The sequence below is a fragment of the Sciurus vulgaris genome (assembly GCF_902686455.1).
Source record: "Sciurus vulgaris genome assembly, chromosome: 11".
NCBI lineage: Eukaryota > Metazoa > Chordata > Mammalia > Rodentia > Sciuridae > Sciurus > Sciurus vulgaris.
The window spans coordinates 62,969,188-62,985,354 of NC_136472.1; the positions used below are offsets into that span (position 1 = coordinate 62,969,188).

The following is a 16,167-nucleotide window of genomic DNA, read 5'->3' on the forward strand; positions in this document are numbered from 1 at the left end:
TGTCCTGTATTTGGAGGAAGTGGTTTTTAGAGTCTTACTGCTCTGACATGCATTGAGATTATCATTCCTATTAAGTCAGTGTCCTTCCTTAGAATTGAAAGTCAACAGCCTGCCTGGTATGCATTATCTTTTATATTTCCTTTCTGTTTCTAGTTTAATAAAAATGTCAGTTTGTAGGGAGGCTAGACATCATTGAGTCCAGACCCTTTATTTTATGAGAAAAATGAGTCCAGAGGAGAATTGAATTTACTTAAGATCATGCAATAAATTAAGAAAAAAGACCAGGTTAGGAACCAAATCTCTTGTTTTCTGGTCCAGTGTTTTTTTTTTTTTTTTTTTTTCCTTTGGCAGTGCTGGGGATCGAACCTAGGGCCTCATGCTTGCAAGGCAAGCACTCTGCCAACTGAGGTATCTCCCCAACCCCCTGCGGTCCAGTGTTCTTTATATCATCCTGTAGTGTATCTTCCAGGATGGTCTCCCTCCCATTTTTTTGGAGGTGGGGTACTGATGAGTGAACTCAGGGATACTCAACCACTGAGCCACATCCCCAGCCCTATTTGTATTTTTTTTAGAGACAGGGTCTCACTGAGTTGCTTAGCACCTTGCTTTTGCCGAGGCTGTCTCAGCCTTCCGAGCTGGGATTACAGACATGTGCCACTGAGCCAGGCTCCCTCCTTCTTTTACTACTTGGATGCATTTCACCCTGGCACTATGCTTTGTTTTCCTCTCACTAGAGAGTTTGTTTACTTTTCTTGGATGTTCTTATCTTAATGATAAAGATCAGTTAAATGGGGCGAAAAATGGGCATGAACTCTGCCCTTGAACTGAATGTGGGCAGATGATTGACTGAAAACCAGGAACAAAAGTTCCTTAAGTAGCCTTATGAGGAGTTTTTTTGATCTACTTTCTGTATATGAAAGCAAAGAGTCTTCTCAGGAAGGCTGTACAAGTTATTGCTAAGGGATAAACTATAACCAAAAATTCTGAACAACTTGGTGGTGAAAATACTTAGTTTTAGCCGGGTGTGATGACTCACACCTATAATCCCAGTGACTCAGGAGGCTGAGTTGGAGAATCCCAAGTTGGAGGCTAGCCTCAGCAACTTAGTGAGACCCTTGGTAATTTAGCAAGACACAGTATACCTATACATGCTGAGTATTTAATTCAGTGGCCAGTTTAGTGTGACCCTGTCTTAAAATAAAATAATAAGGACTGGGAATGTAGCACAGTGGTGGAATGCCCCTGGGTTCAATCCCTAGTACTGAAAAGACAGGAAGGAAGAAAAGAAGGGGGAATGTGAGTGAGTGAAGGAGGAAGGGAAGGAAGAAGAAAAGAAAACCACTAAGTTTTAAACTGTGGGCCAGACATGAAGATACAAAGGTGGTATAGCTTCTCTTCTCCTAGAGGGCATAAACATTTTGCTTTATACCTTCTCTTAGCTCTTTTGTTGCCTAATTTGAAGCCAGAATAGGACATGAGTATTAGCTCCAAATGGAAACACTGCTTCCATGGATTGTGATGTGTGCACAACGGATAGGATCCAGGAGATCTGTGTTCCAGTCCTGACTTTGTGACTTGGTGACCTAGGCAAAGCAGCTAACTTCTCTGAACTTTAATGTCTTCCTCCATTTAGTAGGGAACTTGTGATATCTTCTTTGGCCATAAGTTATTAGAGAATTAAATAATATGCATAAAATATAAAATCTGCTCTCTAGTAGGAACCTAATAAATATTTATGAGCTATTTTTTCCCCAGAAGAATAATGGAGACAGTTTATTAGATACATTTTATCTGATCAAAAAAAAATTTTGTCATTTAAAGTAAAATGATTTCTTAAGCCATTACCAATTAACCAACTGTTTCCTATAGAAATTTGTGGTTTGAACTAGACAAAGTGTCTCACACCTGTAATCCCAGCAACTCAGGAGGCTGAGGCAGGAGGATCACAAGTTTGAGGTTAGCCTTAGCAACTTAGTGGTACCCTTAGTGACTTAGTAAGATGTCTCACAATTTAAAAAAGGGCTAGGGATTTAGCTCAGTGGTAAAATACTCTGAGTTCAATCTCCAGTATAAAAAATTTAAAAAAAGAAAGATAAATTAATTTGTTATTTGAGATGAAGGAGAATATTTAGCTATTTAGATATTCAGATGTCTTTGGACATAACCAACTTTGTTGTTCTAGGAATACTTCTTGATTCAGAACGGAGGAAATCTGATGCCAGCTCAGTCATGTCTCCCCTGAGAATCTCCCTGATTCAGGATATGAGGTCAGTCTTGGCTCACATGTAATAAACCACTAAATCCTATTTTCAGTTGTCGCTTGGGTATCCACCTTAGACAACAGAATCTCAGTGGCTATTACAGCATCTTGGCTAACCAGGAAGCCCTCCTTACTGATCTTGTGCTTCATGATGCATTTGTAAAGCTGTACAAACTGGTTTTCTAGAATTTTTGGAGAACTATTCCAGGTGAAGGAACATAGGAGAGTTTCAAAGTCCCAGGGTTAGCCTTTTTATTTTTTTGAGGGCTATACTATCTTGTTTTCCACAAAATTATGATGCTCCTGTTTGGCAAATCCACATGGATGCCCACAATTTGAAGAATAAGAGAGATGGAGTCTCCCAGATGGGATAGAGCTTCTTTACCAAGATCCTTTGGCTTTACATGTGAGATATTGGCAGTGAATTTATCTCCTGCTCCACCCTCCACTTCCTTTTTTCATTTCCCCTTCAGGCACATCCAGAACATTGGAGAAATTAAGACTGATGTGGGAAAGGCCAGAGCATGGGTTCGACTGTCTATGGAAAAAAAGTTACTTTCCAGACACCTGAAGCAGCTTCTGTCAGACCACGAGCTCACCAAGTAAGGTTACTCCACAGAGTAGAACCAGCTTCCCAGGAATGGTGGGAGAGATTGGAAACCCCCTCTGTGGGAAGGGGGAGTGTTCAGTGTGTTATTTCTGCTGCATTTAGCTGATCTCAGCTTGCATATAAAATTTTTGGGTTATTCTCCATCTTTATCTGTAGAAGAGTATTTCTGCTGTTTTCCCTTTATTCTCGATCTGCTTGCCTACAACTAGCTTTCTTAAAGAGATAATAAGGGCTGGGGATATAGCTCAGTCGGTAAAGTGCTTGCCTTGCAAGCACAAGGCCGTGGGTTCGATTCCCAGAACAAAAAAAAAAAAAAAAAAAAAAGAGAGAGAGATAACATAAAGGATGAGGTCTTCCTCTCATTCCTTCAGGTGACGTGTATAACTCTTGTGTTTTTTCTTCTGTCTTCTGTCCTGAGGAGCAAAGAATTAGAATTAAAAAGAAAACTTCTCTTATCTCTTGTTCTCTCTCGAGTCCAAGGTCAGCCCAGAGCAACAAATTCTGTGTTCTTCCTCTCTGGTCCCTGCCTAAGTCTCACTGGAGCTTAGAGGGGACTTCTAGATAACACTCCTACAGCTTCGTCCTCCATACTTTCTACCCAAAAAGAGGGAGGATTCTCAGGAGCCACTAAACCTGCAGTTCTTCCTCTTGATTTTTTTTTTTTTTAATTCCCTGCTTTTTTATTTACTAGAGGAAGAGGAGAGAAGTGCTGTCCCTCTTTTTCCATCTTTCCTTGATGACCAAAGGATATATTTGGCTCTTTTTCATTGGCAAGTCTGCTGGGCTTTTTCTTTTTTTTTTCTTTCTTTCTTTCTTTTTTTTTTTTTTTTTTAATTTCCTTAAGCATCCTCTCAAGGTGTCCTTTATTATGTGATTTTTATGAACGATATAGCACAGGAGTGGACTTTGGAGAAATTTTGTGTAAGCCAATTGATTAAATTTGAAGAACTGATTTTATTAAAAATGAATAATGTATAATGTAACCGTTTGTGTGTAAATCACAGAAAGAAATCAGGTTTAAAACCTTGATAGGTTAAGTTGGGAAGTAGCAATTCTTAAAATGCTTACATTTGACTCTGTAAAGGGACAAAAAAAATGTTTAGGACTAAAATTTGAAGATTGAACTGGGTGTAGTGGTGCATGCCTGTAATCCCAGTGGTTCAGGAGGCTGAAGCAGGAGGATTGCAAGTTTGAGGCCAGCCTCAGCAACTTAGTGAGGGCCTAAGCAACTTAGCAATACCCTGTCTCAAAATAAAAAAAAATAAAAAGGTCTGGGATGTTGCTCAGTGGTTAAGTGCCCCTGGATTCAATCTCAGGTACCAAAAATAAATAAATAATTTAAAAAATTGAAGACAGGACAACTGAAAGAAAACAAGTGAACAGGTAAACCCACCATTTGGAAGGGAAATGCTTGCACACCAGATTCTGTAGGATAGTTATGTGTCCTAGAGAAAATCTCCCTTTGTACCTGTGTAGGCACCAGAGCCAGATAGGGAGTTATTCCTGTGGACCAGTGTAGGGTTGTCTGTTAGGAAAACTGCAGTCAGCAGGAGGATAGGGCAGAGTGACACCTGAGAGGGTGTCAAGCACAAGAACTTTATGAATGCTAGACATGGATAGGTCCAGGGTTATGAACTTTAGGGCCTCAGCAACAGAAAACTGGGCACAGACCTTGGCAAGGTAGTTATTATTATTATTATTTTGAACTGCAGCCCTACTAGAAGAGATACACTTGAACTTAATTCAGTACATAGTACCTTCTTACCCAGTATTCTAAACCCTGTGCTCCTTCACTGAGTGAAAAATGAGGAGAGTTTTGCTTCCACTCATTGCACTTTGGGGAATAGGGAGAGATAAAAGACACAGAATACTTGACACTGGGTATTTTATAAAGAGGTTTATTTAGCTCATAGTTTGGGAAGCTCAAAATTCAAGATCTGGAGGCCCTATCTGAAGGGCTTCCCTGGCTGTATCGTAACATGGTGGAGAACTGGAAAAGGCAATGGCTGCTTGTAGAAGGGATGCAGTGCACAGGATGGCCTTCCTTTATAACATTCTGCTCTAATGAGAATGTACTTCCTCCATGAGACCAATATTAATCCCTTCTGAGGTTGATGCTCCTGTGACCTGATTACCTTCAATTAAGCCCTACCTCTTACAAATTCTACCATATTGGCATCACCAAACTGGGAATCAAGCTTCCAGCCCATGAATCTTCAGGGGACACACTCAGACCATATCCATACCATAGCATCCTCTATCCTGTATCCTCTTACCTTTCACCTAAGTTTGCTTAAAGTTCCAGCCATATCATACCATTCACCCTTTTCTGAATGTCTCCAGCAAGTTCTTGTCTGTATTTCTATATAACCCTAGTGCCTCTCTCTACCTCGTCAGTTTCTTCAAGAACTACTAGTGATTTTCTTCACCAAAATCTTCCTGTACTCCCCAGAGATGTGATCCATTACAATAGTTGTTGATTCCTGCTTTACTTTTGATGTGCTATCATTTATTTGTTTGTTGCTTATAAAAATTTGTGTTCTTGAGGGTATAAACTGTGTACCTTCCCCAATACTGAGCATGTTGCCTAGCACCTAGTAGGTATTCAAGCAGCAAATATAAAATGTGTGCTTAGCTTTATAGACAGGAGAACAGCTTATATCTTGATAGAATGTTCTTGAGTCTCTGGGATTTCCAGCTAGTTCTCAAGACTCTTTGCAGCTTGGAGATAGGATAAGGTGGAGGCAGGATAAGGGGGCTATGTATTCACAGTACTCATTGAACTATAAATTATAAAAGAACAGATTAGTTAACTCCTATGTGGGAAACCCAAACTCTTTCTCCTTGACTTCTCTGTAGTGACTAATGCCATATAATGCTTCCTTTACCTTGAAACTGACATTATATGGCTGCTATGACCTCTTCCCATCCTATCGCCTTTCTCACCTTACTCTTTCCAGGATGTTGGCTTCCATAGTCCTCCAATCTCAGCATACCTGCCCTTTCTTTGTCACTGACTCACTTGTGTGCACTTTCTCACTTGGTGATCTCAGCTGTTCTCATGACTTCTCTCACTTCTAAGCAGGTGACTATCACTTCTGAAGTTTCTATTTCCGATGATTCTTTACAGTGCCATTCCTTCCCCCACCTCCACCGCTTCAGCACTGAGATTGAACCCCGGGGCACTCTTACCACTGAGCTATGACTCCATCCCTTTTTATTTGTATTTTGAAACAGGGTATCACTAAATTGCCCAGGGTTGCCTCAAACAAGTAGCTGGGATTACAGACATGTGTACCATACCTGGCTCCAATCCTGTTTTTATTTCCATTCAGATACCTTAGTTGTGGCTCAGAACAAAAGCAAGCTTTACAGTCTGTTCACTGTAGCTACTTTTCTCTCTAATTTTTGTTAATGTCATCACTGTTGGTTCTAAACATTCTTCCCCCTACTCTTCCCTACATTCCAAATTTGGAGTCTGTTTATTTTTTAATTTTTTTATTTTTTATAACTTTATTTTACTTTTTAATGTGGTGCTGAGGATCAAACGCAGGGTCTCACAAGTGCTAGGTGCACATGCTACCACTGAGCCACAACCCCAGCCCATGGAGTCAGTTTTGACTCCTTGTTTTGTTTTTACCTTCCACATACAGGTCTCCAGTCCTTAGCCTCTGAAATGCCTTATTTTATCCTCATACTTTTTTCACCCTTCACCTGTGTGAACTTTAAGTTTCCTGAAGTTGATCATGGCTCTCCCTTTACTGAGGAGAGATCAAATCTGCTGCTGAGATCAAATCCAGTGCCTCACATGTGCTAGGGAAGTGTTCCACCACTGAGCTACAACTCCAGCCCCAAACTGCAAAGTCTTTAGCTTGAAAATTTAGGCTCTTCCTTCATTTGACTGTAGCTTAACTTTTCAACCTTGTTACTAACTGATAACATCCCTAAACCCTCAACTCTAGCCACACTGGTTCCATATTTGTCCTTCATCCTCTCCAACACCTGTCTAAATGCGTTGTTCCTCTTGTTCTAGAAAGCCTTTCAGGACTGACTATTGAAGTTCATGGTGGGGCTTTTTTTTTTTTTTTAATTATTATTTTTTAGCTGTAGATGGACAAAATACCTTTTTAAAAATTTTTTATTTTTATATGGTGCCGATGATCAAATCCAGTGCTTCACACATGCTAAGTAAGCACTCTGCCACTGAGCTATAACCTCAGCCCTCATGGTTCTTTAAATTCCCAGAAAGAGCCTTTTATTTGATAACTCATTATGGGTAGTCTTATACTGTGGTGGCTACCAATTTATTCACTTAGACTGTATTAGAGGGCAGGTACTTCCTCTACATAATAAATAGCCCTTGATTGGTGTTGCTTGAAGGTACCTTATAAACCTGTCATGGTGGACTCTTACAGATCTACTGAATTCCATACCTTTCTGGCCTTGGTGATTGCAGCCTGGGCAACCAGGACAGTTGTCTACTTTGGTTCTCTGTGTATTTCTCTTTGGTGAGGGTCTGCACATTTGGCTCTTAGTGTCCCCTTTACTTGGGGGAGGGGAGGATATCATGCTGTACAACTGCAGAAGGCCTGGAATGTTAGGCAAAAGAGGTGGCCTTTGATGAATAGGTAATGGATGGAAGGAGAAAGCTTCAAAAGAGGGCAAGGACAAGATCTGGACAGCTTTTCCACACGTTACCTGACCTTTCATCCACATTCAGAGCAGTGTTCTGACTTGCAGCTCTAAAGTCTGCTGAGGGTTTGAGGCTAGGTCTGGTAATGGTGATCACAGACCTCTTGCTGTTGCTACTCACATGCCATACACTGGAGCGACAGCTTAACTAGAAGGTTGAGAGGACCTGTGTCATCCCTGATGGAATTTTATTCCAGCCCTCAGTTAAGGAAGGGAAGTTCTAAGACCTGTCGTACTCAACATTGTAACATCAACCCTTAGGCACAGGTAGTGTTCAAATTTTTTTTTGTTCCTGTGGCTCTAACCCTCAGCTACACAAAGCAGCTAACTTTGTAACTTTATAGAGTGGCCCTAAGAAACTTGAGGCTTGATGCTATATGTTTTCCTTAACTGTTTCTAGAACTAAGTAATTCTAGCTTCTTTTTCCCTCCTTTTGACTGGGGACTGATGTGCTGTCTCCTCTCCAACAGGAAGTTGTACAAGCGCTATGCCTTCCTGCGCTGTGATGATGAGAAGGAGCAATTCCTCTATCACCTGCTCTCTTTCAATGCAGTTGATTACTTCTGCTTCACCAATGTCTTCACAACGATCTGTGAGTAACCCTGTGCCCCCCATTGGCCTCTCAAGGCAGTTTTTATGCACCGACCTTGGGTGCTCACTGTCCTCTCTTTAAGGAAATATTTTCCTTGTACTTTTTATAAGCCTTTTGCTAGGAAGAGCAGCTACTTTCTTGGAGGTTGTGCTTTCTCTAAAGTTTCTTGTTCTTATTCTGAACCAAGGAGGGCAGTGCTTTTGACCATCGTGTGGTCAGTGTTGTTTCCAGCACTGCTCTGGAAGCCTCAGGCAATGAAAGTAGAGTGGGGTGAGGTGGGAAATGCACCTTCCACCTTACATACCTATGAAGTTTCCCTTTATTTCTGACCTGAGAGGCCACTTAGCATCACAGATTTTAGAGCAGGACTAAGGGAGCAAGATCACTTCCCAAGGTAACAGAAAGAACTTCAAATGGCATTGGGACATTTGAGCCTGGGCTGGCTCTGCCCCTAACTCATTATGTGTCTGTTAGCAGAGTCCAGCCCTGCTGTGGTCATCGGTCTCCTATTTTCAGATTGGGGAAGAAGAGAGTTCAATATGGTCTAAGACTCTTTGAGCCTACTCTGTCCACTATCAGGATTCTCTCCTGGGTGGGGGTAGTCTCTGAATTTGCATCATGACTACTTCTTTGACCAGCCACTCTGATGCCTCAATACTCTTGTTTCTGTCACATCTTCCTTCTCCAAAAATAGGACTGTGAGCTTAGCAGAAGTAGCACCAGATTGGAATTTAGAACACCTGAGGCAAACTTTTTTCCTCTCTGCCTTGGGAAAGGGGTGAACATCAGTGTGGCCTCTCCTAAGGTTGTTATGTTTGTTATTAGCGTTCATGAGATGAGAGATTAAAAAGTGTTCTGAAATGCAACTCGATGCAGTGCCAAGAGTTGGTGATATTATTTGAAGAATGGGTTCACTTAGCTCTTAGCCTGCTCTTAGATGGGCTTGAATTTTCTGTTTGAGTGGAAATGCTGGGAGGAGTGAGATTGAGTCAGGGTATTAAGTAATATTCTAAGTCAGCCAGGGACTAGATTCTGGGGCTCTGCTGCTCCAGGATTCTGCTGCAGCTGGTATAGCAGGGGCTACAGTCATGCTAGTATGCCATGCTTGGGGCAGGTCAGGGCCTCATCAGGTATGGGAGGGATTTCTGAACCCCTTCAATGCCTTTGTGACTTCACCTGTACAGTGATCCCATACCACATTCTGATCGTACCAAGTAAGAAGCTGGGGGGCTCCATGTTCACCGCCAATCCATGGATCTGTATCTCAGGAGAATTGGGTGAGACACAGATCCTGCAGATTCCCAGGAACGTGCTAGAGATGACCTTTGAGGTATGTGTTATCTGGGGTGCATAATCCCAGGTTCTGTGGGGATCTGGGTTTGCAGGAGCTGCTTTGGAGAGTTTTCTGCAGGGTTTTGTGAAGGCCCTGTTCTGCAGTGTTACACATTAGCACAACTTCTGTGTCCTGAAATGAACTCAGGCTGGAGCCAAGAGCCAGCCCTGAGAAAAGGGAGCTTGCCCCGCCCATACAGTCTCTGACGTGTTTACTTGTCTGGACTTGCCTATTTCCCTGTGACTGGTTTGTCAAGGAATTCCCAGGTTCTTCAGAACCTACTTCAAAGCTGGGAGTGGTGGCTCATGCCTATAATCCCAGCAGTTTGGGAGACTGAGGCAGGATGAATACAAGTTTGAGTTTAGCCTCAGAAATCTAATCAGAAATTAGACTTAACTCAGTGAGACAGTTTTCAAAATAAAAAATTAAAAAGGGTCAGGGATGTGGCTTAGTGGTTAAGTGTCCCTGGGTTCCATCTCTGGTACCAAAACAAAACAAACAAACAAACAAAAAAGAGCCTCCTGAGCCCTGTTTGTATAAGTAGCAACATCTTCTTTCTCAGCCATGGGCCACCCAAGAGATAACACTGTGCTTCCAGACCAGGCAGTAGGTGGATCCGTGAGCTTTGCCCCTACATATGATGAGGGACTAGGTGGCAGGCATTCCACTCTTTTCTTCTATTTTTCTAACGTGCCGCTCTTTTCTCTTCTCATAGTACCAGAACTTGGGGAAGCTCACTACTGTCCAGATTGGCCATGATAACTCTGGGCTGTATGCCAAATGGCTGGTGGAATATGTGATGGTCAGGAATGAGACCACAGGACATACTTACAAGTAAGTGTTCCTTCAGCTATGCCCTGTTCTGGTGGAGCAAGGTGGACCACCAGGGGCTATTTCTGATGCTTAATTATATGCACTCTCAAGAAGCCTTGTGAGATTGTGATAGGCCTTCTGTTGGCTTTGTCTCATGTACTTGAAGCAGAAGGAGGATATCCAAGTGAAAAATGTATGGTATTGCTGTGCACAGGTTCCAGGCTACTCTTGCCACTCAAGTGACTTCTCTGGTGACACCCTGGGACAAACAGGGCTGTGGGGGTGTCTCCAGCTTGGATTCATAGCTTATCCCCAGGAATCAGCTTTGTTGATGGTTCTTGCTAAACAACAAAGGAAAGGACACTGGAGGAACTGGCAGCTCTGACAGGCATTGCCTGACCTTCAGGTTCCCTTGTGGCCGGTGGTTGGGGAAGGGCATGGACGATGGAAGCCTGGAACGGGTCCTAGTTGGGGAGCTGCTCACATCTCTACCTGAGGTGGATGAGAGGCCGTGTAGGACCCCGCCGCTGCAGCAGTCCCCCAGTGTCATCCGGAGGCTTGTTACCATCTCACCCAACAACAAGCCCAGTAAGTAGGAGATGGGGTTAAGCCCTTATGCTATCCAACCTGGGAATGGGCAGATCTCTGGGAGGCTGTGCAACTGCCTTAGGAAACACCTCTGCTGACAAACCTGCCTTAGAGCTTTGGCACCCTCCTCTCATGAATCTGTGAAGGTATGTGGCACTGTTCTTAGAGGCCTGGAAGGAGTGGGGAAAGCTCACAAACCCATTCTGAGTACTCTGAACTTTTTTTTTTTTTTTTTTTTTTTTTTTTTTTTGCGATGCTGCCTTGTACTTGCAAGGCAAGCACTCTACCAACTGAGCTATATCCCCAGCCCTGCTCTGTACTATTTGTGTGTGACCCTATAGAGGAAGAAGAGTCTACTTTCAGGCCTTCTTCATAGTTTCTAGGCTTCACAGCCAAGTCTTTGCCCTCTTTTGGTTGCCCCAAATTCCAGGGTAAAATGGAAATAAACTTTACCAGCATCTCATCAGGAGAGAACTCTAAGGTGTTAGCTTTGGTGATTTCTCCAAGATTTTGGAAAGAACTAGCTTAGCAAAGTTGGGTGGGCAAGAGTCTCTGCTTCCCAGGGTCCAGTTGCCCTGCCTCTCCCATGGGCCCTTCTCCCTATGTCCTCAGTCTCCTGCTCAGTCAGCTAAGACACTGTTAGCCTCTGAGATTGGTTAGGGATGTCTGCTTGATTTTTATCAGAGCTCAACACTGGGCAGATCCAGGAGTCCATCGGGGAGGCAGTCAATGGCATTGTGAAGCACTTCCATAAGCCTGAGAAAGAGGTGAGCCTTCCTACCCTCTACCCCAGGGACTTTATGTTGAGTAAGATGGAGTCATCTTGATATTGCAGTTACCTTGTGGTGCTCTTCTAGGTCCATGTGCTGTGGATATCCTGGGCTTTTAGAATGTATGTCTCAGCTAGTTTGGGATGCAGCAGACTCCTTCCTTTGGGCTCCTTGTCTCTGGCTTCTCTTTTTTCTCCTCTACTCTGATGACCCAGTGGAGTCTCTGGGCTCCCCCAGTGAACAGTGCCTATTCCTGTCTGCCTCTGGATTTACCTGGATCTCCCCAAATGATGGCTACACTGGCTTTGTCCTCCTTGAGTGTGACTCAGATCCATCATCTGTTCTTTCATCTGTTCCTTCAGCAGCTCTTCACAGAGCTTCCCTGAGCCAGGCACTGTGCCAGATGCTGGGGAAACAGACACAGTTCTTATGTCTCCCTCCTGGCTCTGGGCTGTGGGTTTGCAGATGTGGTGGTGATGGGAGGAAAGTTCAGCTGAGACCAGCCTATCATTCATCCCTGTTTTCTTACCTAGCGAGGCAGTCTGACATTATTACTTTGTGGAGAGTGTGGCCTTGTCTCAGCCCTGGAACAAGCTTTCCAGCATGGATTTAAGTCACCCCGGCTCTTCAAAAACGTCTTCATTTGGGATTTCCTGGGTGAGTGAGTTGGGCCAGGGTATGAGAGTAAGGAAAAACTGCAGAGAAGTGGGGCTTTGCTTACCAACATAGCATGGGTGCTGACTCTGGGGTCTGGATGCAGAACCCAAATCAGGCTACTCTCTAATTGAATCCATTTGTGTGCCCTGGTTTTTCTTGATGAGCATGACATGATCCCTCTTCCCTCTTTGTGAACTCACAAATCCTGAGAATTGGACAGAAGTTCCTTTCTAGGCTTCTGTTATTTAGTATGGGTTTAGTCCTGAGTCCTTACATTTTCTCCTTTAAATACAAAAGGCAAATTAAGAGCATTGGATCCCGAGCCTTGTGTGGTGCCCACTTGGAGAATTTTCATGCAAGAAACCATCATTGGAGCTTAATTGTACCTTCAGTCTAGGGGAAAGATCATCTTTATATCAAGGGCCACATAAATAAATTTTAAACATAAGGATCATTTTGAAATGTAATCAGTGATATCAGAGCATTCATTGTTCCCATGAAGTTACCTGTCTTGGAGAAGCCTAAAGAACAAAGATATTTTGATATGTTTTAAGAGTCATCATCATTGGAAAGCTTTTCTCCTCTTCACAGAAAAAGCACAAACCTATTTTGAGACATTGGAGCAGAATGAAGTAGTCCCTGAGGAAAACTGGCATACAAGGGCCCGGAATTTCTGTCGATTTGTCACTGCAATCAATAATAATCCTCGAAACATCGGCAAGGATGGGAAGTTTCAGATGCTGGTGTGCTTGGGAGCCAGGTACTGCAGCCCCAGGGTCCAGAGTGCACAGAAGCCAGCCTTGGAGGTGGTACAGGCGGGTGGGGCAATAGCTAGTCCCCAGGTGCCCCTGGGCAGAGGTTGCCTTGGAGAACTTCCTAGGGGCTATTCATTTCCTTCATTTATCCTGTTTATGTGTAGGGATCTGTGGAGGAGAGAATGTGTGTAACTAGGGAAGGTGGAAAAAAATGGTTAAAATAAAACTCCACTGGGGACATTTGAAGCAGAATATATGTAGACTTTCCTTCAGTAAACATTTGAATGTCCCAGGTCTTATGGAAAGTGACAGAACAAGCTTACTCAAGCAAGGTCCATGCCGTTTACAAGTTCATTTTTTCCTAATTTTAAAAAGCAGAAGATTGGGAGAATCCACAAAAAGAAGTACCCACTTGGGATATGCTTAAAATGTAGAGGGAAAATATCAGAGGCAGATTCATGGAGGAGTCAATATCGAGGTGCACCTTTAGTGGAAGGAAATAACACGTAGAATGTGGGAAGGGCAGTAATAGAAAACAGTTGAAAGGAGGCTAGAGGCAGTGAGAACCTGGGACACAGAAATATTCTCCCTGTGTTAGGACAACATTGTTTAATCAGGGGACTGAAATAATATGAATCTGATGTCATGGATGGAGTACATTGTAGTGGACAGGATTGTGAAGGGCTATTCCAGCAAATCAGGTAAGAGAGCATTTAACCCAAATGAACCTGAGACCATAGTTTATTAAGGCCACATAAAAGAGGAAGTTGACATAGTGGTTAAAAACAGATTAAGTCAGACATGATGGCACATGCCTCTAGTCCCAACTACTCAGGAGGCTGAGGAAGGAGGATTGCTTGAGTCTAGGAATTTGAGGCTAACCTGTCAACATAGCAAGACCCTACCTTAAAACAAAACAAAACCAGAAAAAAAAAAACAGACTTCAGAACCAGAGTTACCACATCCCACGTCAGATACCTACTATTGAACAAGTTATTTAACCTCAGTGTACCTCAATTTCTTTATCTATAAAGTGGGGACAATTATAGTACCTATCTCATGTCCTAGGGTTGTCATGAAGGTTAAATCTCTCATAATAGTGCTGGCACAGGCCAAGTACTGTGTGAATTAGTGCTTATTTTTCCCCATGGTGATAGCTGTGGGGAGGAGAGCTGTTCTGGTAGAGATTGCTCTTAGATGGAGGGAGTAGTATTGACTGCAGCCTGGTGTCTTAGTTCGTGTTGGGGTTCCCTAGAGAGGGGTAGAAAGTAGAGGAGGAGGAGAAGATGATAGGGCTAATTTGGGTCATATTGGTTTGGAAACCCCAGGGCTGGGCAACTCCCTGGGGAAAGCAAGCCTTATTATTATCAGGGAGGGAAAAGAAGCTGTGGGGAGCCATTAGTTTCTCCAGCTTCAGACTTGTCAAGGTTCCTCCTTGGCCCTCCACCCTCTTTTTTCCATTTCTCTTTCTTCTCTGACCATCTGGACCACTCCTGCCCACCAGAGATCACCTCCTGCATCATTGGATTGCCCTGCTGGCTGACTGTCCCATCACGGCGCACATGTATGAGGATGTGGCACTGATCAAAGACCACACACTTGTCAATTCCTTGATCCGCGTGCTGCAGACATTGCAGGAGTTCAACATCACGCTGGAGACATCCCTCGTCAAGGGCATTGACATTTGACCTCTCAGCACCAGCCAGCAGCAGGACCAGGAAAGACTCTCCCTGCAACTCTGCCTCTTTTTCCCAAAGGGACCTAAGCAAGTTTTGCAGGGGACAGAGAGATGTACACTTAATGTAAAAAGAAAACTAGAGGATTTTTGGAAAAAAATAATCTATTTTAGAGTTTATTTGCTGATTTGCTTTTTACACACTTTCATGTGAAAGAGTGATAGGGAGAGGGAGCGAGGTTGGTGCTGCTTATTTTGAAGCTGGTACCCTCCCTCGCGTCGCCACGCACTGGGAGCCTGTGGCCTCCCATACTGAGCCGGCGCATGTGCAGGGCTGTTCTGCTTCCTTGCCCTGCCGCGTTAATGAGGCCATTCTACATCGTTTTTAAACTAATGTTTTCTATATTAACATTATTATGGACATTTGGATTTCATGGGCCACACAAAGGTGTGCTGAGCAGGAAGCCCCATGCTCTAATCAAAGGGATTTTTAGTAGTGCCTCTAAGCAAGCACTGAGGAGTCAATCTCACTTTTTTTTATTGTTTTTTTGGTCAGTATTATTTGGGAAGGAGATATGCCAGAACGTGACTTTGTGCTGTCATCATGCACAGAAAATCACGTTGCTTGGTGGCACAGTTGCGCAGAAGTAAACAAAAGCATCTTTTAACAAGTCTTTCTTTTCTTTTTTCTTACACTTTATTTATTTAACCCTCCATTGTATGTTTTAAGTATTTTTCTTTTTTCTTTTTTTTAATGAAAGAAAAAGCTTGTCAAAGTCTAACTGGCTATGTTATTATTGTTAAATTTATGTTGTTTTGCAACTTAGAAACCAGCTACTACAGTATGGCCCACTTAATAAAACACCTGAAATAAAACTGCATGGATTGGGGACTTTTATGGGGGTTTTCGAACAGTGGGTGGCAGATGGTATAGCTTGATTGGCCTGAGAGGACCAGACTGTGCATCACCTCTCTTCATCAGCTGACTTGAAGTTGAGGACTGCCCAAGATGCCCCCAAGGGCCTGGCATCTCTTGGGTCCTTCTCCCTGCAGTGCCAGGAGATTTCATAGCTGTTAACTCAAATGGCTAATTGAGAAGGATATGGATAAGGTTATTTTCCTACTTCATAAAGGAGGAGACTGAGACACAGAAGGGAAAAGACTGGGCCAAGGTTATGAAGATTGTCACTTGACTGATACAGGATGTGCCATTTCTTGAGAGGGTGAATGCGACCATATGTAGGAACATAGGACAATCCCTCTCTACCCGGGATTGGAGCGGGGGCAGGTGGGATTTACACCCTTTCTTGAGAGAAGGGTGTGCTTTTCTAGGGATAGTAAGTTGAAGAACTTTGTGAGGGGTCTAGGAATCAGCTTCTTTCATTTATATTCTTCAACCAAGCTGCTTTGATAGAAAGCATA

General features: G+C 43.2%; 1 protein-coding gene across 3 annotated transcripts in view; it reads left to right on the forward strand.

Moving 5' to 3' along the window:
- DENND5A (DENN domain containing 5A) overlaps nucleotides 1-15,639 on the forward strand; it is a 105,739-nt gene extending 90,100 nt beyond the window's left edge. For 2 of the 3 annotated variants that reach the window (XM_079104252.1, XM_079104253.1), the window contains 10 exons: nucleotides 2,183-2,267; nucleotides 2,734-2,862; nucleotides 8,033-8,154; nucleotides 9,339-9,484; nucleotides 10,203-10,321; nucleotides 10,707-10,888; nucleotides 11,573-11,655; nucleotides 12,192-12,315; nucleotides 12,907-13,075; nucleotides 14,575-15,638. In XM_079104252.1, coding sequence (XP_078960378.1) covers nucleotides 2,183-2,267; nucleotides 2,734-2,862; nucleotides 8,033-8,154; nucleotides 9,339-9,484; nucleotides 10,203-10,321; nucleotides 10,707-10,888; nucleotides 11,573-11,655; nucleotides 12,192-12,315; nucleotides 12,907-13,075; nucleotides 14,575-14,758 — 1,343 coding nt within the window. In that variant the 3' untranslated portion in view covers nucleotides 14,759-15,638. Of the gene's footprint in view, nucleotides 1-2,182; nucleotides 2,268-2,733; nucleotides 2,863-8,032; nucleotides 8,155-9,338; nucleotides 9,485-10,202; nucleotides 10,322-10,706; nucleotides 10,889-11,572; nucleotides 11,656-12,191; nucleotides 12,316-12,906; nucleotides 13,076-14,574 lie in introns of all 3 variants that reach the window. The other variant, XM_079104254.1, reaches the window with a different exon arrangement.
- Nucleotides 15,640-16,167: the final 528 nt, after the last annotated feature.